Raw genomic sequence first — 18,361 nt, 5'->3', positions numbered from 1 at the left:
TTAAAAAGTTATTAACGTTTAAAGTTCCGATTGTAAAACTGCAATCATACTGGTTGAGAACCACTATCACGCGCTACAAACGGAACTTTAAACATTAATAATTTTTTAACGAAGCCTCAATTAAAAAATTACTATTCTTGATTTTCGTCTTATTTTGGCCTCTAGAATCTCCCATTAAAATTTTTCCCAAGAATGGCCGAACACCGTCTATATTATCCTAAAGTACCTTATCATCATAATCTTTTCCTAATCTGACAAAATATTTAAATATAAACAGGTTGATATATTTCTTATTTACGAAAGAGCACTATGATTTTTTATAAGAATTTAAATAATTTTGATGATATAATGAAAGGAATGCTGGGAAATAATTAAGGTTTAATAGAAGCTGAAAAAACAATGTATACATCCGGAGAAAATAGTTTATTTTTATTGTAAACAAAATATTACAAGTCATATATTTTTTTACAAACTCTGATCTTCCGGCTTTGTGCTCTTGAGTAAGCTTAGTTACCATTTTTGTCCATTTTAACCGTGTATCATTATGCAATATTTGCTGTACACGTCGCGTAATTACAGGTAGATGTATATCTCTCTTTATTTCAGTGACAGTTGTATTTATTATTTCTTTATAAATTCGAGAATGGTCACGCCTGGTTAATTTTCTATTGCCTTCACTATAGTGGGTTTTGCCATATTCAGTACCTAACTTGGAGTAATTATGTACACGAATACTAGATCTATTGATTTCTTTTTCTATTTCTCTTTGTGATATATTTTTGCTTTCTCCTGCGAAGACAGAACTTTCCCTAGCGACACTTTAATACACCATAGAATTACTTAATGTTCTCATATGAATGTTGTATTTCAGTATCGATACTCTTGATACGATGAGATCATGGTTACTTCCATGTATGATGAAGTAAAACTGAGGAATACTTGCTGGTCTTATACAAATTTTATCATTGCCTTTATCAGCACATTATTTCTAGTAACGATAACTTGGTCGGGGAAAGATTCCCTCATACCAGTACCAGATATTTAAAAAATAAAGGAATATCTTGTAGAAAATCATAATGTTCTTATAGAAATTATATCTTCTAAGAATTATGAATTATATCTTATAGCACATTATTTCTAGTAACGATAACTTGGTTGGGGAAAGATTCCCTCATACCAGTACCAGATATTTAAAAAATAAAGGAATATTTTGTAGAAAATCATAATGTTCTTATAGAAATTTCGTTTACTGTAGTATTTAACACGTTCGCTGCCAGATCGAAACCATATAATATTCTACAAAAGTAAAATTTTGATTTTAGACCATCGTAAGCTACGTAACTTACAATTTACTTCCCTCAACATCTTAACTCGAGAATCAATTTTTCTAGGATCACAATGGTAAATCCTGTCACCCATGTGCGAGTGACATGGCAGTAAAAGTAAAAACTCCCTCAAATTGCCCACGAAAGCGAACCTTTGTTTTTAAACATTTGGTAACCAGCGGGGCCATAATTCATCATTGAACTTATTTTCACAGATTTGTTTAAATTCAAGAGTCATGTTTAGATTTGTTTTCTTTAACATTTAATCTTGAGAATTAATTCTTTTAGCTCCTTAGTGAAAAACAGTGTCACCCATGTGTGAGCGACATGGCAGTGAAAGTGAAAACCCCCTCAAATTGCCCACGAAAGCGAAACTTTGTTTTTAAACATTTGGTAACCAGCGGGGCCATAATTCATCATTGAACTTATTTTCACAGATTTGTTTAAATTCAAGAGTCATGTTTAGATTTGTTTTCTTTAACATTTAATCTTGAGAATTAATTCTTTTAGCTCCTTAGTGAAAAACAGTGAGTGACGTGGCAGTGAAAGTGTTAAGCAGGGGATTTTTTAGAAGTATCATAAGTAGCATAAGTATCCCATAACATTGTAAAGGTGCATGAAAATAGTTCAGCAAACACATTGGATCGGTGTGTTTGACTTTGAAGGATTTGTAAGAGTGACGTAAAAGGACGTATGTTTGAAATGTTAAGAGGCAGATATGACAGTGGAAGCTACGGGCTCGTCGGTATCTACGATCTGTTTATCGATCATGACGGACGTTTTCTTTCCGGTGACGACAACCACAGAGTCATGGACATTCTTGCGAATAGAAATCAAAAGACAGCATCGAGTAGTCCTTTCGGTGAGTTACTAGGTTACGTCTGCACCGAAATGTACAACGAAATAGTATTTATTAAAAAATTCGACCATTATTTTAGGAAATATTTACATTTCAAAATTATTTTTGCCTCTCATTACTCGAGTTAACTCTTTGGGGGATGCTGGGATTAACAGTGTCCCACCTTTTTGGTGCACCGTGATGCATGGTGGGAGATTTTATAGTTCCAATAGCTGCATGCGCGCGCATAGGTTTGGGTCAGGTCTGTGGTTAGGGGTCTGACTTAGATAAGGGTTGGGTTAGGTTAGGTCTGGGCTTATTTACCTAAAGCAGTTGGTAATATCTTCAACAAATGTTACAAATTTATTCACTTGTGTTGGCAACATTCAACATGCCAATACAGGTTCATCAATTGTTGCAAGCGGAAGGTTTATTGCGACAACTATTACTATTTTTTAGTGTAGGTTTTTCATGATGTGATTTATTAATAAAAATATACCAAATTTGTTTAATTTAAAACGCAATAAAACTTCTATGCAACATGGGTTTATTTTATCATCTGAAATCCTGTGCAGCGAAGAGGAAAATTCAATTGGATGCGAGCACGCGTTTGAATTATTGAATTATTTCGATCGTTGAACATTTGCAAAGTGAAACTAGCAAGGGGGAACGAACGGCATTGACACGAATCGCAAGCCCTCGGTTTATTATATAAAATACTGATTATTCCACGTTAATCGCGAGTTTTATTCTTCCGATAATTGTTCTGATGCTAATTCGATATTGATCAATTCGTCGAGGACGAAATCGTAACTACGATCGGGCGATCGATCTTTTACGAATCGTACCGCGATCGCTGAAGGACGGGCTAGCTGAAATAATTGCGCGCTGAATCTCGAAGGACACGAACGATGGAACTTGCTTTTAAAAATTCCATCCGTCTCGTTTTGTTTCACTAATAAATAACGTAGAATTTTTCAATTTTTGTTTTACGATATGGAAATAATAGAAATTAGAACATTTGATGGAAAATTAGCAATGGTTCCTAAACGTAAAACTAGAACTAAAAAATTCCATTCGTTTCGATCGCATGAACAATTAACGAAGAAATGTTCGAATTTTGTTTTACAATATGAAAATAATAGAGATTAGAACATTAGATGGATAATTAGCTATCGTTCCCAAACGTAAACCTTGTTTTTGAAAATTCCATTCGTATCATCCGTTTTACAAATAATTAATGAAAAAAGATTCGATTATGGTTTTACAATATGAAAATAATAGAAATTAGAACAATATTTAGAAAATTAGCGATGGTTTCCAAACTTGAAACTCGCTTTTAAAAATTCTATTCGTTTCAATTGCACAAATAAGTATTGAAGAAAAGTTCGGTTTTTGTTTTTACGATATGAAAATAATAGAAATTAGAACAATATTTAGAAAATTAGCGATGGTTCCTAAACGTAAAACTAGAACTAAAAAATTCCATTCGTTTCGATCGCATGAACAATTAACGAAGAAATGTTCGATTTTTGTTTTACAATATGAAAATAATAGAGATTAGAACATTAGATGGATAATTAGCTATCGTTCCCAAACGTAAACCTTGTTTTTGAAAATTCCATTCGTATCATCCGTTTTACAAATAATTAATGAAAAAAGATTCGATTATGGTTTTACAATATGAAAATAATAGAAATTAGAACAATATTTAGAAAATTAGCGATGGTTTCCAAACTTGAAACTCGCTTTTAAAAATTCTATTCGTTTCAATTGCACAAATAAGTATTGAAGAAAAGTTCGGTTTTTGTTTTTACGATATAAAAATAATAGAAATTAGAACAATATTTAGAAAATTAGCGATGGTTCCTAAACGTAAAACTAGAACTAAAAAATTCCATTCGTTTCGATCGCATGAACAATTAACGAAGAAATGTTCGATTTTTGTTTTACAATATGAAAATAATAGAGATTAGAACATTAGATGGATAATTAGCTATCGTTCCCAAACGTAAACCTTGTTTTTAAAATTTCTATTCGTTTCATCCGTTTTACAAATAATTAATGAAAAATTTGTCGATTTTTGTTTTACGATATGAAAATAATAGAAATTAGAACAATATTTAGAAAATTAGCGATGGTTCCCAACGTAAAACTTGCTTTTAAAAATTGCATTCGTCTTAATTGTACAAATAATAAATGAAAAATATTTCGATTTTTGTTTTACAATATAAAAATAATAGAAATTAGAACAATATTTAGAAAATTAGCAATGGTTTCTAAACGTAATACTTATTGTCAAAAATTCCATCGTTTTAATTGCACGAATAAATAATGAAAAATGTTTCGATTTTTATTTTGCAATTTGAAAATAGTAGAAATTAGAACATTAGTTGGAAAATTAGCGATGGTTTCTAAACGTAAAACTTGTTTATAAAAATTCCATTCGTTTCATTCGTTTTTCAAATAATTAATGAAGAAAGGTTCGATTTTTGTTTTTCAATAAGAAAATAATAGAAATTAGAACAATATTTAGAAAATTAGCGAGTTTCTAAACTTAAAACTCGCTTTTAAAAATTCCATTCGTTTCAATTGCACAAATAACTATTAACAAAAGGTTCGATTTTTGTTTTACGATATGAAAATAATAGAATTTAGAACAATATTTAGAAAATTAGTGAGTTTCTAAACTTAAAACTCGCTTTTAAAAATTCTATTCGTTTCAATTGCACAAGTAAGTATTGAAAAATGTTTCGATTTTTATTTTACAATATAAAAATAATAAAAATTAGAACATTAGATAGAAAATTAGCGATGGTTCCTAAACATAATTTCATCATAGCTTTACTAGATCTAAATATTAATTCCAACAGTCATATTATTTGTTAACAATATAATTCGGTATTATTATTGTATTATTTGTTAACATAAACTATATGTACTCATGTACGCGTGAATAAGATGAGTTTCGATATAAACAATGTTCGTAATGAAGTATTAATTGTATATGTAGGGGCGCGGTGTCCCCTCCCATGCGCCAATAATAATTTCCCCCCACTACTCCCGCAGAAATGTTCACTTTTCTATAAAACCAGGCTGCTCTGTAATTTCATCAGGTTTGCAAAGACATCGTAAGTGTCGGTTCCGTGCACGTATACCCCGATAAGTGAAACGTGTGGCCCGAGAAATTCACGGGAGATCGAGACAATGGAACACGATCAGAAGAAATTATTTAATTTATTCCTAAACGGGAAGATCCGTTAATTTACAAAAGTTAACGTGGAAGATCCTTAAAATCGAAATTATGATCGCGATTAGGGATTTGTCGTGACGGGAATAATGAGAAATTCGGCCAGTTCGAACAACGGAAAAAGTGCTTTGTTTCTCGTTAGGAACAGTCGGTAAAAATGTGGACGAAATCGTTGTTACCGACCCTGGTGCTATCGCTAATTTTTCTTCGAACTGTTCCAAGTTCCACGATCCTGTCAAGGAAACCTAACGACAATGGTGTCACGCGTAAGTTCAGTTATGAAAGATCTATCTAGATCATGTATTAGATCGGATCAAGGAATAAATTTAAAGGAACAAAGACCATAAATAACTGTTATCCGAAATATTTGTATAAAAGAAATCATTGAATAGTTGTTTATTAGTTAAACTGATTTTATAATTAAGTACAATATTAATTACAATTAATCACAACCTGTGAAAGATGAAAAGATCTATCCATATATTAGATCGGGTCAAGGAATAAAATTAAAGGAACAAAGACCATAAATAACTGTTATCCGAAATATTTGTATAAAAGAAATCATTGAATAGTTGTTTATTAGTTAAACTGATTTTATAATTAAGTACAATATTAATTACAATTAGTCACGATCTGTCATCGGAAGATGCAGCCTGGCAGGAAGACGATGGAAATGCTTGTCGAACGTGTGGTAAATTGTGAGAACTTGCACGACTGCCGTCGGACGTGCGATTATGAAAAGGCTTTCGACTGTAAAGGCTTTAATTACAGGTACAGTCAACCAACAATTAACATCGATCTTGCTTTGCTTGTAAAATACGTATCTACATACGTGATTATTGGATTTTAATATCATTCGTTTTTTTCTGATTAATTAGGGTTGGATCAAGCGGTTCGAAGGGTGTGTGCGAATTAACGGCGACGCCATATTTTCGCATGAACGTCGACAGAGATTTCCTAACCGATCCACGGTACGATTACTATGAAAGGGAACGAAATTGTGTGCCCTCTCTGTGGGACACCACACAATGGACTAACAGAGGTTATGGGAAAAACCGTCAAGAAGGAGCATGGTCACGATTGGATCGCAATGGTAACGAAGATCTCCCGCCAGGATTACCGGCTTACCCTGACATCTATCCGAGCAAACACGAGTTCAGTCGATTCCCCGATCAGTACATACGACCCAACGAGCAATTTTCCCGAGATAATTCGCATGGTAATGTAGCATCACAGACAAAGTATTCGAGTAGACCATTCACCCCAAGGTATTTTTTTGGGCCATTTTTATGGGGCTCTGGAGCCCCATTACCATTTTCGTGACACTCGCAACGTTACCGACAGGTTACACAAATGAACACAAGAGGAAGTGAGACAGAAAATGAAATTACACAAACATTACTGGCCACACATTATACATATTCTTGGTAAAGAATTTTTTTCTCGGAAATGCGTAGGTTTTCCGGAGGTATGGGTATTGACCAAAAATGATTGCAATTGACCCCTGCAACCGGAAATAATTTTTCCAGGCTGATTTGAAACTATTCAATTTCGCCGAAAAATTTAGGCACCTCTTGTCGATTTTCCTTAAAAATTCGTTTTTGATTTTTAGTAATTTTGTTTCACGCCCTATAGAAAAGTTGTTTAATACTTTTTTGTAGATACCCATGAGCTCTAGTTCAGAAAAAAGTTTCATTAAAATATATTCACTATTGTAGGAGTTATGGCCCTTTGAAAATTGGACCATTTTTATAGGGTTTTCCTAACTTTACGGGGTGAAGGAACAACTTTTTCAATATTGTTAGAATTCCTACACATTCTTCGCCAAAATACACGTTGTTTGCCGTTTGAAACATTAAAATCCTCCAATCCGTTCAGAAGTTATGATTTTCTAAAGATCCGTAAGAAATTTTCGGGTGCCATTTCTGGCCTGAAATTATATTTTCGGTAAAGAATTTTTTTCTCAAAAATGGTTAGGATTTCGAAGGTATGTCTATTGACCAAAAATGATTGCAATTGACCCCTGCAACCAAAAATAATTTTTTTAGAACGATTTGGAATTTTTTAATCTCGCCGAAAAATTTAGGCAACTCTTGTCGATTTTCCTTAAAAATTCGTTTTTGATTTTTAGTAATTTTGTTTCACGCCCCATAGAAAAGTTGTCTAATACTTTGCTGTAGGTACCCATGAGCTTTATTCCAGAAAAAAGTTTCATTAAAATATATTCACTATTGTAGGAGTTATGGCCGTTTGAAAATTGGACCATTTTTATGGGGGGTTTTCTAACTTTACGGTGTAAAGGAACAACTTTTTCAATATTGTTAGAATTCCTACACATTCTTCGCCTAAATACACGTTGTTTGCCGTTTGAAACATTAAAATCCTCCAATCCGTTCAGAAGTTATAATTTTCTAAAGATACGTAAGAAATTTTCGGGTGCCATTTCTGGCCTGATATTATATTTTCGGTAAAGAATATTTTTCTAGAAAATGGTTAGGATTTCGAAGGTATGTCTATTGACCAAAAATGATTGCAATTGACCCCTGCAACCAAAAATAATTTTTTTAGAATGATTTGGAATTTTTTAATCTCGCCGAAAAATTTAGGCACCTCTTGTCGATTTTCCTTAAAAATTCGTTTTTGATTTTTAGTAATTTTGTTTCACGCCCCATAGAAAAGTTGTCTAATACTTTGCTGTAGGTACCCATGAGCTTTATTCCAGAAAAAAGTTTCATTAAAATATATTCACTATTGTAGGAGTTATGGCCGTTTGAAAATTGGACCATTTTTATGGGGGGTTTTCTAACTTTACGGTGTAAAGGAACAACTTTTTCAATATTGTTAGAATTCCTACACATTCTTCGCTAAAATACACGTTGTTTGCCGTTTGAAACATTAAAATCCTCCAATCCGTTCAGAAGTTATGATTTTCTAAAGATCCGTAAGAAATTTTCGGGTGCCATTTCTGGCCTGAAATTATATTTTCGGTAAAGAATTTTTTTCTCAAAAATGGTTAGGATTTCGAAGGTATGTCTATTGACCAAAAATGATTGCAATTGACCCCTGCAACCAAAAATAATTTTTTTAGAACGATTTGGAATTTTTTAATCTCGCCGAAAAATTTAGGCAACTCTTGTCGATTTTCCTTAAAAATTCGTTTTTGATTTTTAGTAATTTTGTTTCACGCCCCATAGAAAAGTTGTCTAATACTTTGCTGTAGGTACCCATGAGCTTTATTCCAGAAAAAAGTTTCATTAAAATATATTCACTATTGTAGGAGTTATGGCCGTTTGAAAATTGGACCATTTTTATGGGGGGTTTTCTAACTTTACGGTGTAAAGGAACAACTTTTTCAATATTGTTAGAATTCCTACACATTCTTCGCCTAAATACACGTTGTTTGCCGTTTGAAACATTAAAATCCTCCAATCCGTTCAGAAGTTATAATTTTCTAAAGATACGTAAGAAATTTTCGGGTGCCATTTCTGGCCTGATATTATATTTTCGGTAAAGAATATTTTTCTAGAAAATGGTTAGGATTTCGAAGGTATGTCTATTGACCAAAAATGATTGCAATTGACCCCTGCAACCAAAAATAATTTTTTTAGAATGATTTGGAATTTTTTAATCTCGCCGAAAAATTTAGGCACCTCTTGTCGATTTTCCTTAAAAATTCGTTTTTGATTTTTAGTAATTTTGTTTCACGCCCCATAGAAAAGTTGTCTAATACTTTGCTGTAGGTACCCATGAGCTTTATTCCAGAAAAAAGTTTCATTAAAATATATTCACTATTGTAGGAGTTATGGCCGTTTGAAAATTGGACCATTTTTATGGGGGGTTTTCTAACTTTACGGTGTAAAGGAACAACTTTTTCAATATTGTTAGAATTCCTACACATTCTTCGCTAAAATACACGTTGTTTGCCGTTTGAAACATTAAAATCCTCCAATCCGTTCAGAAGTTATGATTTTCTAAAGATCCGTAAGAAATTTTCGGGTGCCATTTCTGGCCTGAAATTATATTTTCGGTAAAGAATTTTTTTCTCAAAAATGGTTAGGATTTCGAAGGTATGTCTATTGACCAAAAATGATTGCAATTGACCCCTGCAACCAAAAATAATTTTTTTAGAACGATTTGGAATTTTTTAATCTCGCCGAAAAATTTAGGCAACTCTTGTCGATTTTCCTTAAAAATTCGTTTTTGATTTTTAGTAATTTTGTTTCACGCCCCATAGAAAAGTTGTCTAATACTTTGCTGTAGGTACCCATGAGCTTTATTCCAGAAAAAAGTTTCATTAAAATATATTCACTATTGTAGGAGTTATGGCCGTTTGAAAATTGGACCATTTTTATGGGGGGTTTTCTAACTTTACGGTGTAAAGGAACAACTTTTTCAATATTGTTAGAATTCCTACACATTCTTCGCCTAAATACACGTTGTTTGCCGTTTGAAACATTAAAATCCTCCAATCCGTTCAGAAGTTATAATTTTCTAAAGATACGTAAGAAATTTTCGGGTGCCATTTCTGGCCTGATATTATATTTTCGGTAAAGAATATTTTTCTAGAAAATGGTTAGGATTTCGAAGGTATGTCTATTGACCAAAAATGATTGCAATTGACCCCTGCAACCAAAAATAATTTTTTTAGAATGATTTGGAATTTTTTAATCTCGCCGAAAAATTTAGGCACCTCTTGTCGATTTTCCTTAAAAATTCGTTTTTGATTTTTAGTAATTTTGTTTCACGCCCCATAGAAAAGTTGTCTAATACTTTGCTGTAGGTACCCATGAGCTTTATTCCAGAAAAAAGTTTCATTAAAATATATTCACTATTGTAGGAGTTATGGCCGTTTGAAAATTGGACCATTTTTATGGGGGGTTTTCTAACTTTACGGTGTAAAGGAACAACTTTTTCAATATTGTTAGAATTCCTACACATTCTTCGCTAAAATACACGTTGTTTGCCGTTTGAAACATTAAAATCCTCCAATCCGTTCAGAAGTTATGATTTTCTAAAGATCCGTAAGAAATTTTCGGGTGCCATTTCTGGCCTGAAATTATATTTTCGGTAAAGAATTTTTTTCTCCAAAATGGTTAGGATTTCGAAGGTATGTCTATTGACCAAAAATGATTGCAATTGACCCCTGCAACCAAAAATAATTTTTTTAGAACGATTTGGAATTTTTTAATCTCGCCGAAAAATTTAGGCAACTCTTGTCGATTTTCCTTAAAAATTCGTTTTTGATTTTTAGTAATTTTGTTTCACGCCCTATAGAAAAGTTGTTTAATACTTTTTTGTAGATACCCTTGAGCTCTAGTTCAGAAAAAAGTTTCATTGAAATATATTCACTATTGTAGCTGTTATAGTCGTTTGAAAATTGCGTTTTTTAATCCATTTCATAGTCAACTCACATGTACTTACACACACGCTACAGCTTCTGCCCATAGACTGATTCAGAGAATAGTTTCTCAATTGACCGCCATCCATGAGAAGAGGTCGCTACAATCACCTCCGAATTTTCAGTGTCGGTATGGCAGTCAGATTGGGCCACGAAAGGCCATAAGGTGAAAAGTCTACTCGTATGCCTCGTCTGTGGTATATTATAGCGAAGAGCAAAATTAAACACGCATAACCTTATTAATTTGTTAATCTAGAACCTTTTAATTCTCGTGAAAATGGCCGACACTGGAACGGACCGAACTGGACGGGTTCAGAGATACATTATTCTGGACCAGTTTACAATAATTCTCTCCACGATCCTCGCATCGACCATAAAGGATTTCCGAACGAGAGGCCGCCGATTTTCCCCAAATATCGGCCGGAGGATCGATCGTCGCCGCAGGATTACGATCAGTTTTATGGAAAATATTATAATTATGGCAGCGCGTTTGGATACAACGATAATACCGTGCCTCCGGCGAAAGACTTTCCTTACGGGGAACATGGTAAATTCCCAGGGGCACAGAAATGTTCCATTAGATCAGCAACCGGCTCAAAATTGAGTAGAAGCGTGTTAAGGAAAACTTGTTTGGCGCGTGATTTGATGCAATGTGAGGATCTCTGTATCAAGGAATTGTCCTTCTCTTGCGGGAGTTTTGCTTTTAGGTAAGTGCAGAGAAAAACAGCTCTTTAAAAACTGAACGTAAACTGCATCTTCTCTTTTAAATGGGTTCTACTCTGCCAGTCAAACAACAGTCGATTCCTCTTAAACATATTTTACAAAATCAGAGACCTTAATTACACTCTCAGAGAAAATGATCTTTGTTTTCTTGTGATAGGATTATGTTGGCGTGAAAATTTTTAGTGATATGTAAAACGTATCTTCCACAAATAGACGTAACATAAATTGATGTTACTTCAATGAGGTTTATTAGGAGAGAAAGTTGTTTGTACGCGTAACTATTTGCGCGTTTGCCTTTTTGTACGCGTACCTCACACGCCTACTTAAAATTGTGCGAGTATTTAGGGTGCTTTACAGAAGCAAAGACGATGGTTGTTCGTTAAGTCTTTATTTTAAAACAAGTAGATGACGAGACTCTTGAGTTGTATTCTGACTGAGCGTTGCTTGATTTCTGTCTAACAGTGGTATCTTTTAGCGCTTTTCGACTCTGTGAAGTTGTGGTTGGTTGGTTTCATTAGTGGAAAGGGCGAGATGGATGGCTTCTTATTGGTGGTGCTTGGGAGGAGGGTGTATCAGGAATGTTCTTGAGGTGTGTCTTAAATGTTTAAATATTTTGGGAAAATGTTTGTCGTTGGGGCAGGTATGGTTTATTGGGGGTGTTTGCACGTGAGGTGCAGCTGTCGAGGAGTCTATGTTTATGGGGACGGTTTTAGTCGCTAAAATGCTTAATTGCCTTGCTTCTATGGTCTGCTTACGGCGACCCTTTTCCAAGCTACCTGCGTTGGACGCAAATATTCGTTGTTATAAAATATCCCATTCTTAAAAATGATTTCGCTGCGCGACAAAAGTCATAATCCGATGCAGACTAAATGATAGCACATTTTGAAGATAAAGATATACAGGGTGTTCTGCCACTCGTAGAAAAAATTAGAATGGGAGATTCTAAATATTTTCTGGCCAAAATAAGATGAAAATCAAGAATAGCAATTTGTTGATTGAGGCTTCGTTAAAAAGTTAGTAAAAAATTAAGTTAAAAAAATTCAAATCATTCTGGAAAAATTATATTCGGTTGCGGGAGTCAATTACAATCATTTTTGGTGAATAGACATAATCCCGAAATCCTACGCCGTTTCCAGAAAAAAATTCCTTACTGAAAACATAATATCTGATCATAACTGTCTGTTACCTTAAAAATTGATAACTTCCAAATAATTGTGAAAAAATTATTATCGGTTGCAGGGGTTAATTACAATCATTTTTTATCAATAGACGTACCCTCGAAATCCTAACCATTTTCGAGAAAAGAATTTCTTAACGAAAATATAATTTCAGGCCAGAAATGGCACTCGAAAATTTCTTGCATATCTTTAAAAAGTCATAACTTCTGAACGGATTGGAGGATTTTAATGTTTCAAACGGCAAACAACGTGTATTTTAGCGAAGAATCTGTAGGATTTCTAACAATATTGAAAAAGTTGTTCCTTGACCCCGTAAAGTTAGGAAAACCCTATAAAAATGGTCCAATTTTCAAACGGCCATAACTCCTACAATAGTGAATATATTTCAGTGAAACTTTTTTCTGAACTAGAGCTCATGGGTATCTACAAAAAAGTATTCAACAACTTTTCTATAGGGCGTGAAACAAAATTACTAAAAATCAAAAACGAATTTTTAAGGAAAATCGACGAGGTGCCTAAATTTTTCGGCGGGATTAAAAAATTCCAACTCGTTCTAAAAAAATTATTTTTGGTTGCAGGGGTCAATTGCAATCATTTTTAGTCAATAGACATACCTTCGAAATCCTAACCATTTTCGAGAAAAAAATTCTTTACCGAAAATATAATATCAGGCCAGAAATGGCACCCGAAAATTTCTTACGGATCTTTAGAAAATCATAACTTCTGAACGGATTGGAGGATTTTAATGTTTCAAACGGCAAACAACGTGTATTTTAGCGAAGAATCTGTAGGAATTCTAACAATATTGAAAAAGTTGTTCCTTGACCCCGTAAAGTTAGGAAAACCCTATAAAAATGGTCCAGTTTTCAAACGGCCATAACTCCTACAATAGTGAATATATTTCAATGAAACTTTTTTCTGAAATAGAGCTCATGGGTACCTACAACAAAGTATTAAACAACTTTTCTATACGGCGTCAAACAGAATGACTAAAAATGAAAAACAAATTTTTTAAATAAATCGTCATGATGGAAAAAAAAATTTCTGATCGTTCTAAAAAAATTATTTTGGATTGCAGGGGTCAATTACAATCATTTTTTGCGAATAGACATACCCTTAAAATCCTACCCACTTTCCAGAAAAAATTCAAAAATTTGGACAAATTTTTCGACAAAATTAAAAAATTTCATATCATTCTGGAAAAATTATTTTTGGTGACGGGGGTCAATTGCAATTATTTTTGGTGAATAGACACACCCCCAAAATCCTACCCACTTTCCAGAAAAAAATTCTCCACCGAAAATATACTGTATGGCTAGAAATGTTTCCCCGAAATTTAAAAAATCATAACTTCTGAACAGGCTTGAAGTATTCCATTAAAATTTCATTAAAATTTTTCCCAGGGTTGACAGAACGCCCTGTATATTAAACTATACTTTTCTAATAATGTGTACAACTTCCTCTGTTTTCTACGACTTCCACCATCCTTTTAAGTGAAGAATTATAGAACTTTTTAATTTTCATTTGGACTAAACTTTCCCATTCAGTTGTAATGCAACTTTTTAATTCATTTATATTTGAAAATTGTCTGCCTTTGGTATACACTGCTCGTGAGAGCATTGGCCAACAATTCTCGATGATATTAAAGTCAGGTGAACACTCCAATCATCGAAGAATGGAAACATTCTCCCTTAAAAACTATTCTTTAACCATTTTGGCAGTATGTACCACAGCGTTATCTTGTTGAAATATGTACGGTGTAACAGTAATGTGTTCTGCATATGTATAAATTTAGTTTTTTATTACTTGAAGGTAACTGATGCTATTCATTGTGCGCTGAACAAACTTAATATCTGTTTTTCCTTTATATCCGACACCGGCCCAAACCATTGCTCCACCTCTTCTCATCCGTAAAGATTATTCGTCTCAAAGTCTCTTTCCAAAGTACATGCCTTATGTCTTATATTTAATGCTGGTTTTGTAATTATTCTACTTCAGTTTCTAATGTTGCTAGTCTGAAGTGAACGATGAACATTCTGTATATTTCTTTCTTTCGTAGCGTAAGAATTGTAAGCACCTATTATTGCTCGTGCATCGTGTTCAGATAACGCTGCTGGTCTTCCTGTACTTATATTCTTTCCGTACACACTTGTATCTTTTACCACAATAATATATAACTTTTCTACTGCGACTAATCTATTTTGCAATTTGAGTAATTGACAAACTCTGTTTCCTTAGAGCTAAAATTGTGCTAATTTTATTTTCACTAAGCTTTTTGCCACGACCCATTATGAAAATAGCAATGTAATAATGACTGAACGTAACAACTCAACGCAAGTTCACGAAACACTGAAGAAAATGTAAATACCGTTCCAGTGTGCTATCATTTTGTCTGCGTCAGATAATGTGTTTCTCTTTCAACTGAGAGAACCTATTCAAATAAAGTCAGTCTATGTTCGCAGAAGGTACGTTATACACACAACTCAGAGTTTCCACGCTAGTGTAATCCTAACACGAGAAATTAAAGATAGTAATGGTATCGATCTACGTTTTTTACCGTTTACTCTAATTTTCACCTTTTCCCTTTTAACTTATTCTTATTGTATATGTGTACCTACATAGATACAACGTGTTGACTACGAACCCCACAGATAATTGTTTATTGAGCGACCTTCCACACCAGGATCTAAACTTTTATACGGATCTCGAGCCAGATCGAGATTACGACACCTACGTGATCGTCCAAGACTCGAAAGTATGTCGCTTGAGGAAAACGACGAACAGACACCCGTCCGAGGAATGTTTCTCAAGAGTCAGAAGCGGATTTGGCATTCCTACGGACATCACGAAGAAGTCGATGCCCGTCGATGATTTGGGGGAGTGTCAGTTCGAGTGCACTTCCTCCCAGGAATTTGTTTGCAGAAGTTTCGTCTTCAAGTACGCAACGACGGATTATCGAGCGCACGCGAACGATCGAGTCTCGACGAATTGTTTCTTAACCGACTGGCCACCTGGGGAAATAAATCCTGCCAACATGCCCGACATGGACGGCGCAGAGTTGTACGAAAGAAGCAGCTTTTCTTATGGTTGCGAGGCATACCCACCATTGCCAATACCCGACGCGGCTATGACGAATAACAGAGCCACTAACACACGAATGGACGAACATTGTTACTCTGAACATCACAGACCTTGCAGACTGATGTCACACGCGGTAGTGTCCTTCACCAGAGCTGACACGAAGTCGGAGTGTCAGCAAAAGTGTTCCACGATGAGGAACTCGGCCGCCTCACCGCCGTGCATGTCTTTCAATTATATGTAAGCATTTTGACCTTATTTTATCCCTAGCTTAAAATAATAGAATATTACCCGCAGGATCACCACCGATAATACTCGAAACAACTGTATGTTGAGCGACATCTCGATAGGAGACCTAAGACCAAACGTGGACTACACGCACGATGAGGATCATTTGCTATACACGTGGAGAGATCACGATCCTTACTGTAGACTGATGGCAAATGTTCCGTACGCCACACCATCGCCCGAGGACCACGGCCAACCATTTCCTCCCACGCAGGACGACCACTTCAACGGTCAAACTGTGTTCAACGATGGGACTCCTACGCTCGATTTACCTTTCGATCCTACGGGAAGCAAATTCAGGCCCCAGGATCACGAACGCGATCCACAAACTGGCATTGTCGACGGTGATCCTCATTTCGAGCCTGGATTCGATTTTTCCTACCGTAAGTAGACAATAAGTAATTTCATGGGCTCGAAGAAATTATTTCTTCAATTGTCGATGGATTTTAGCTGTACCGATGGAGTAGATGCATCTAAATTAAGCTTTCGCTCTTTTATTTTATGCCAACTAGCAAGAAAAGAATTGTCCACTTTCCAACGTTATACGGTGAATGGTCACCCCTGTAAAAATGGCACTGTTTGTCAGCGGAACGAGGTAGCTGGCTTCTGGTCCTGCGAAACAGAAGAAAGCGAATACGGTAGCTGGGATTATTGTTGCGACTCTAACCATCGATGTGGCTTTTCAGCTGGATATCATTATCCTTGGTACAGTAACAACTGACTGTTACGCTGTTTTTCATTTAGAAAACACTTTTTCATGAGTTTCGGATCCAACAGGGTCGAATCTTGCATTGTTTCGCCAATATCAGTGAAATTTGTATTTTTCAGGTGTTACGTAGGTTCCAACGATGACCAGTGGAGACCCTGCAGCGAAACTTATTATCCCTATTTGCCCAAGGATCGTGCAGTGTATCGACAATCGCCAACATATTCAGGGCGCCATTGGCCAGTCATGTACCTTCACGAAACGTTACCACCAAACTGCACTGACAACAGTCACAATTCAAATCATTTAAGTCGACAGTTTTCATAACGAAAGATGAACCAAAACGATGAACACTTCAATTTTGTATCGCAGAAAGAATTTTAAATCGAGTACTAACAAATATCACTAACAAACATCCTTCGGGACAGTAACGAACAGATATTTTTTTATAATTATAGTAACAGATTATAAATAAAACTGTACAAACTAATGTTTAGACACAGGACCGATGAATTCTTCCTGTCGCATAGCATAATTCCTATTTTCCTTCACTCCTGATACACGAACGGATCTTTGATCTCAAGCTTTTATTATACTTTTATTTGTTTTGATTGTTCAATGAGAATCATAGAATATTATCATGGAAGGATGGAAAATGATAAATTTAATATAGAGCTCAGGATTGTATTAAAATAAGAATGCATTAATTTATATTAGGTGTACAAATGAATAATCCAAATTATCTTAAGCAGTTATAAAATCAAGTTTAAAGTCAATAGATTTTCCCGCTCTTTTGCGGTCATATAGTGTTGACATACAGGGTGTTCGGCCAACCCTGGGAAAAATTTTAATGAGGGATTCTGCAGGCCAAAATAAGACGAAAATCAAGAATACCAATTTGTTGATTAAGGCTTCGTTAAAAAGTTATTAACATTTATAGTTGCGCCTGTGAGACGGGAACCGCGCACGCTGCACACTTCAACTTTAAACGTTAATAACTTTTTAACGAAGCCTCGATCAACAAATTGCTATTCTTGATTTTTATCTTATTTTGGCCTCTAGAATCTCCCTTTAAAATTTTTTAACAAAAGATAGTTTGGCGAAAGGCCCACCATAACCCCCAAAAGACACTGCATTCTTTACGAATTCCAACAAGGGAAAAATGCTGCAGAGCATACGAATAAATTTGTTCCTTTCTCTATATAGGTGTTGTATTGTATGATGTGTGCGCATTTTGGTTTAGAGCGGTTTAAAAGCAGTGATTTGAGTCTAATCGACAAACAACGCCCTGGAGCCCTAAGAAAGTGCGACAACAATGATTTGGGACAACTGCTCGCTGAGAATGCGGCACAAACGCAAAAAGAACTGGCAGAACAGTCAGGAGTAACCCAGCAAATGATTTCCAAACACCTACGTGAGATGGGAATGATCCAGAAAGAAGGAAAATGCACTTCCAATCAGTGGATGAGATCCGAAAATGGCTCGATGACTTTATCGGATCCAAGAACATAAAATTTTTATAGAAAGTAACGGCGAAATCTTTGATCGAACAATTCGATTTACTTTCTTTTAAAATG

At 34.8% G+C, this 18,361-nt stretch overlaps 1 protein-coding gene across 2 annotated transcripts; it reads left to right on the top strand.

The window, feature by feature from the left end:
* The first annotated feature begins 1,603 nt into the window (after positions 1-1,603).
* On the top strand, positions 1,604-17,282 carry LOC122403046. Of its 2 annotated transcripts, none has more exons than XM_043406327.1 (8): positions 1,604-2,187; positions 6,040-6,184; positions 6,292-6,632; positions 11,068-11,518; positions 15,335-16,030; positions 16,088-16,461; positions 16,591-16,783; positions 16,907-17,282. In XM_043406327.1, the coding sequence occupies exons 1-8, from the start codon at positions 2,019-2,021 to the stop codon at positions 17,109-17,111; spliced, it is 2,574 nt and encodes an 857-aa protein (XP_043262262.1). In that variant the 5' UTR covers positions 1,604-2,018; the 3' UTR covers positions 17,112-17,282. The 2 variants fall into 2 exon arrangements, with proteins under 2 accessions (XP_043262262.1, XP_043262263.1); XM_043406328.1 differs by lacking the exon at positions 1,604-2,187 and adding an exon at positions 5,293-5,679.
* The last annotated feature ends 1,079 nt before the right edge of the window (positions 17,283-18,361 follow it).

This window comes from Colletes gigas, unplaced genomic scaffold (assembly GCF_013123115.1).
Source record: "Colletes gigas isolate AHSC1104 unplaced genomic scaffold, ASM1312311v1 Colletes_gigas_Sc00043, whole genome shotgun sequence".
NCBI lineage: Eukaryota > Metazoa > Arthropoda > Insecta > Hymenoptera > Colletidae > Colletes > Colletes gigas.
This window is presented reverse-complemented; position numbering and strand designations above follow the sequence as displayed.

Excerpts from the sequence above, each read along its gene's own strand:
- LOC122403046 (XM_043406327.1), top strand. The coding sequence starts at position 2,019 with ATGTTTGAAATGTTAAGAGGCAGATATGACAGTGGAAGCTACGGGCTC. Across the intron at positions 11,519-15,334 it reads TGCGGGAGTTTTGCTTTTAG|ATACAACGTGTTGACTACGA; the intron begins GTAAGTGCAGAG and ends GTACCTACATAG. Across the intron at positions 16,462-16,590 it reads TGGATTCGATTTTTCCTACC|CAAGAAAAGAATTGTCCACT; the intron begins GTAAGTAGACAA and ends TATGCCAACTAG.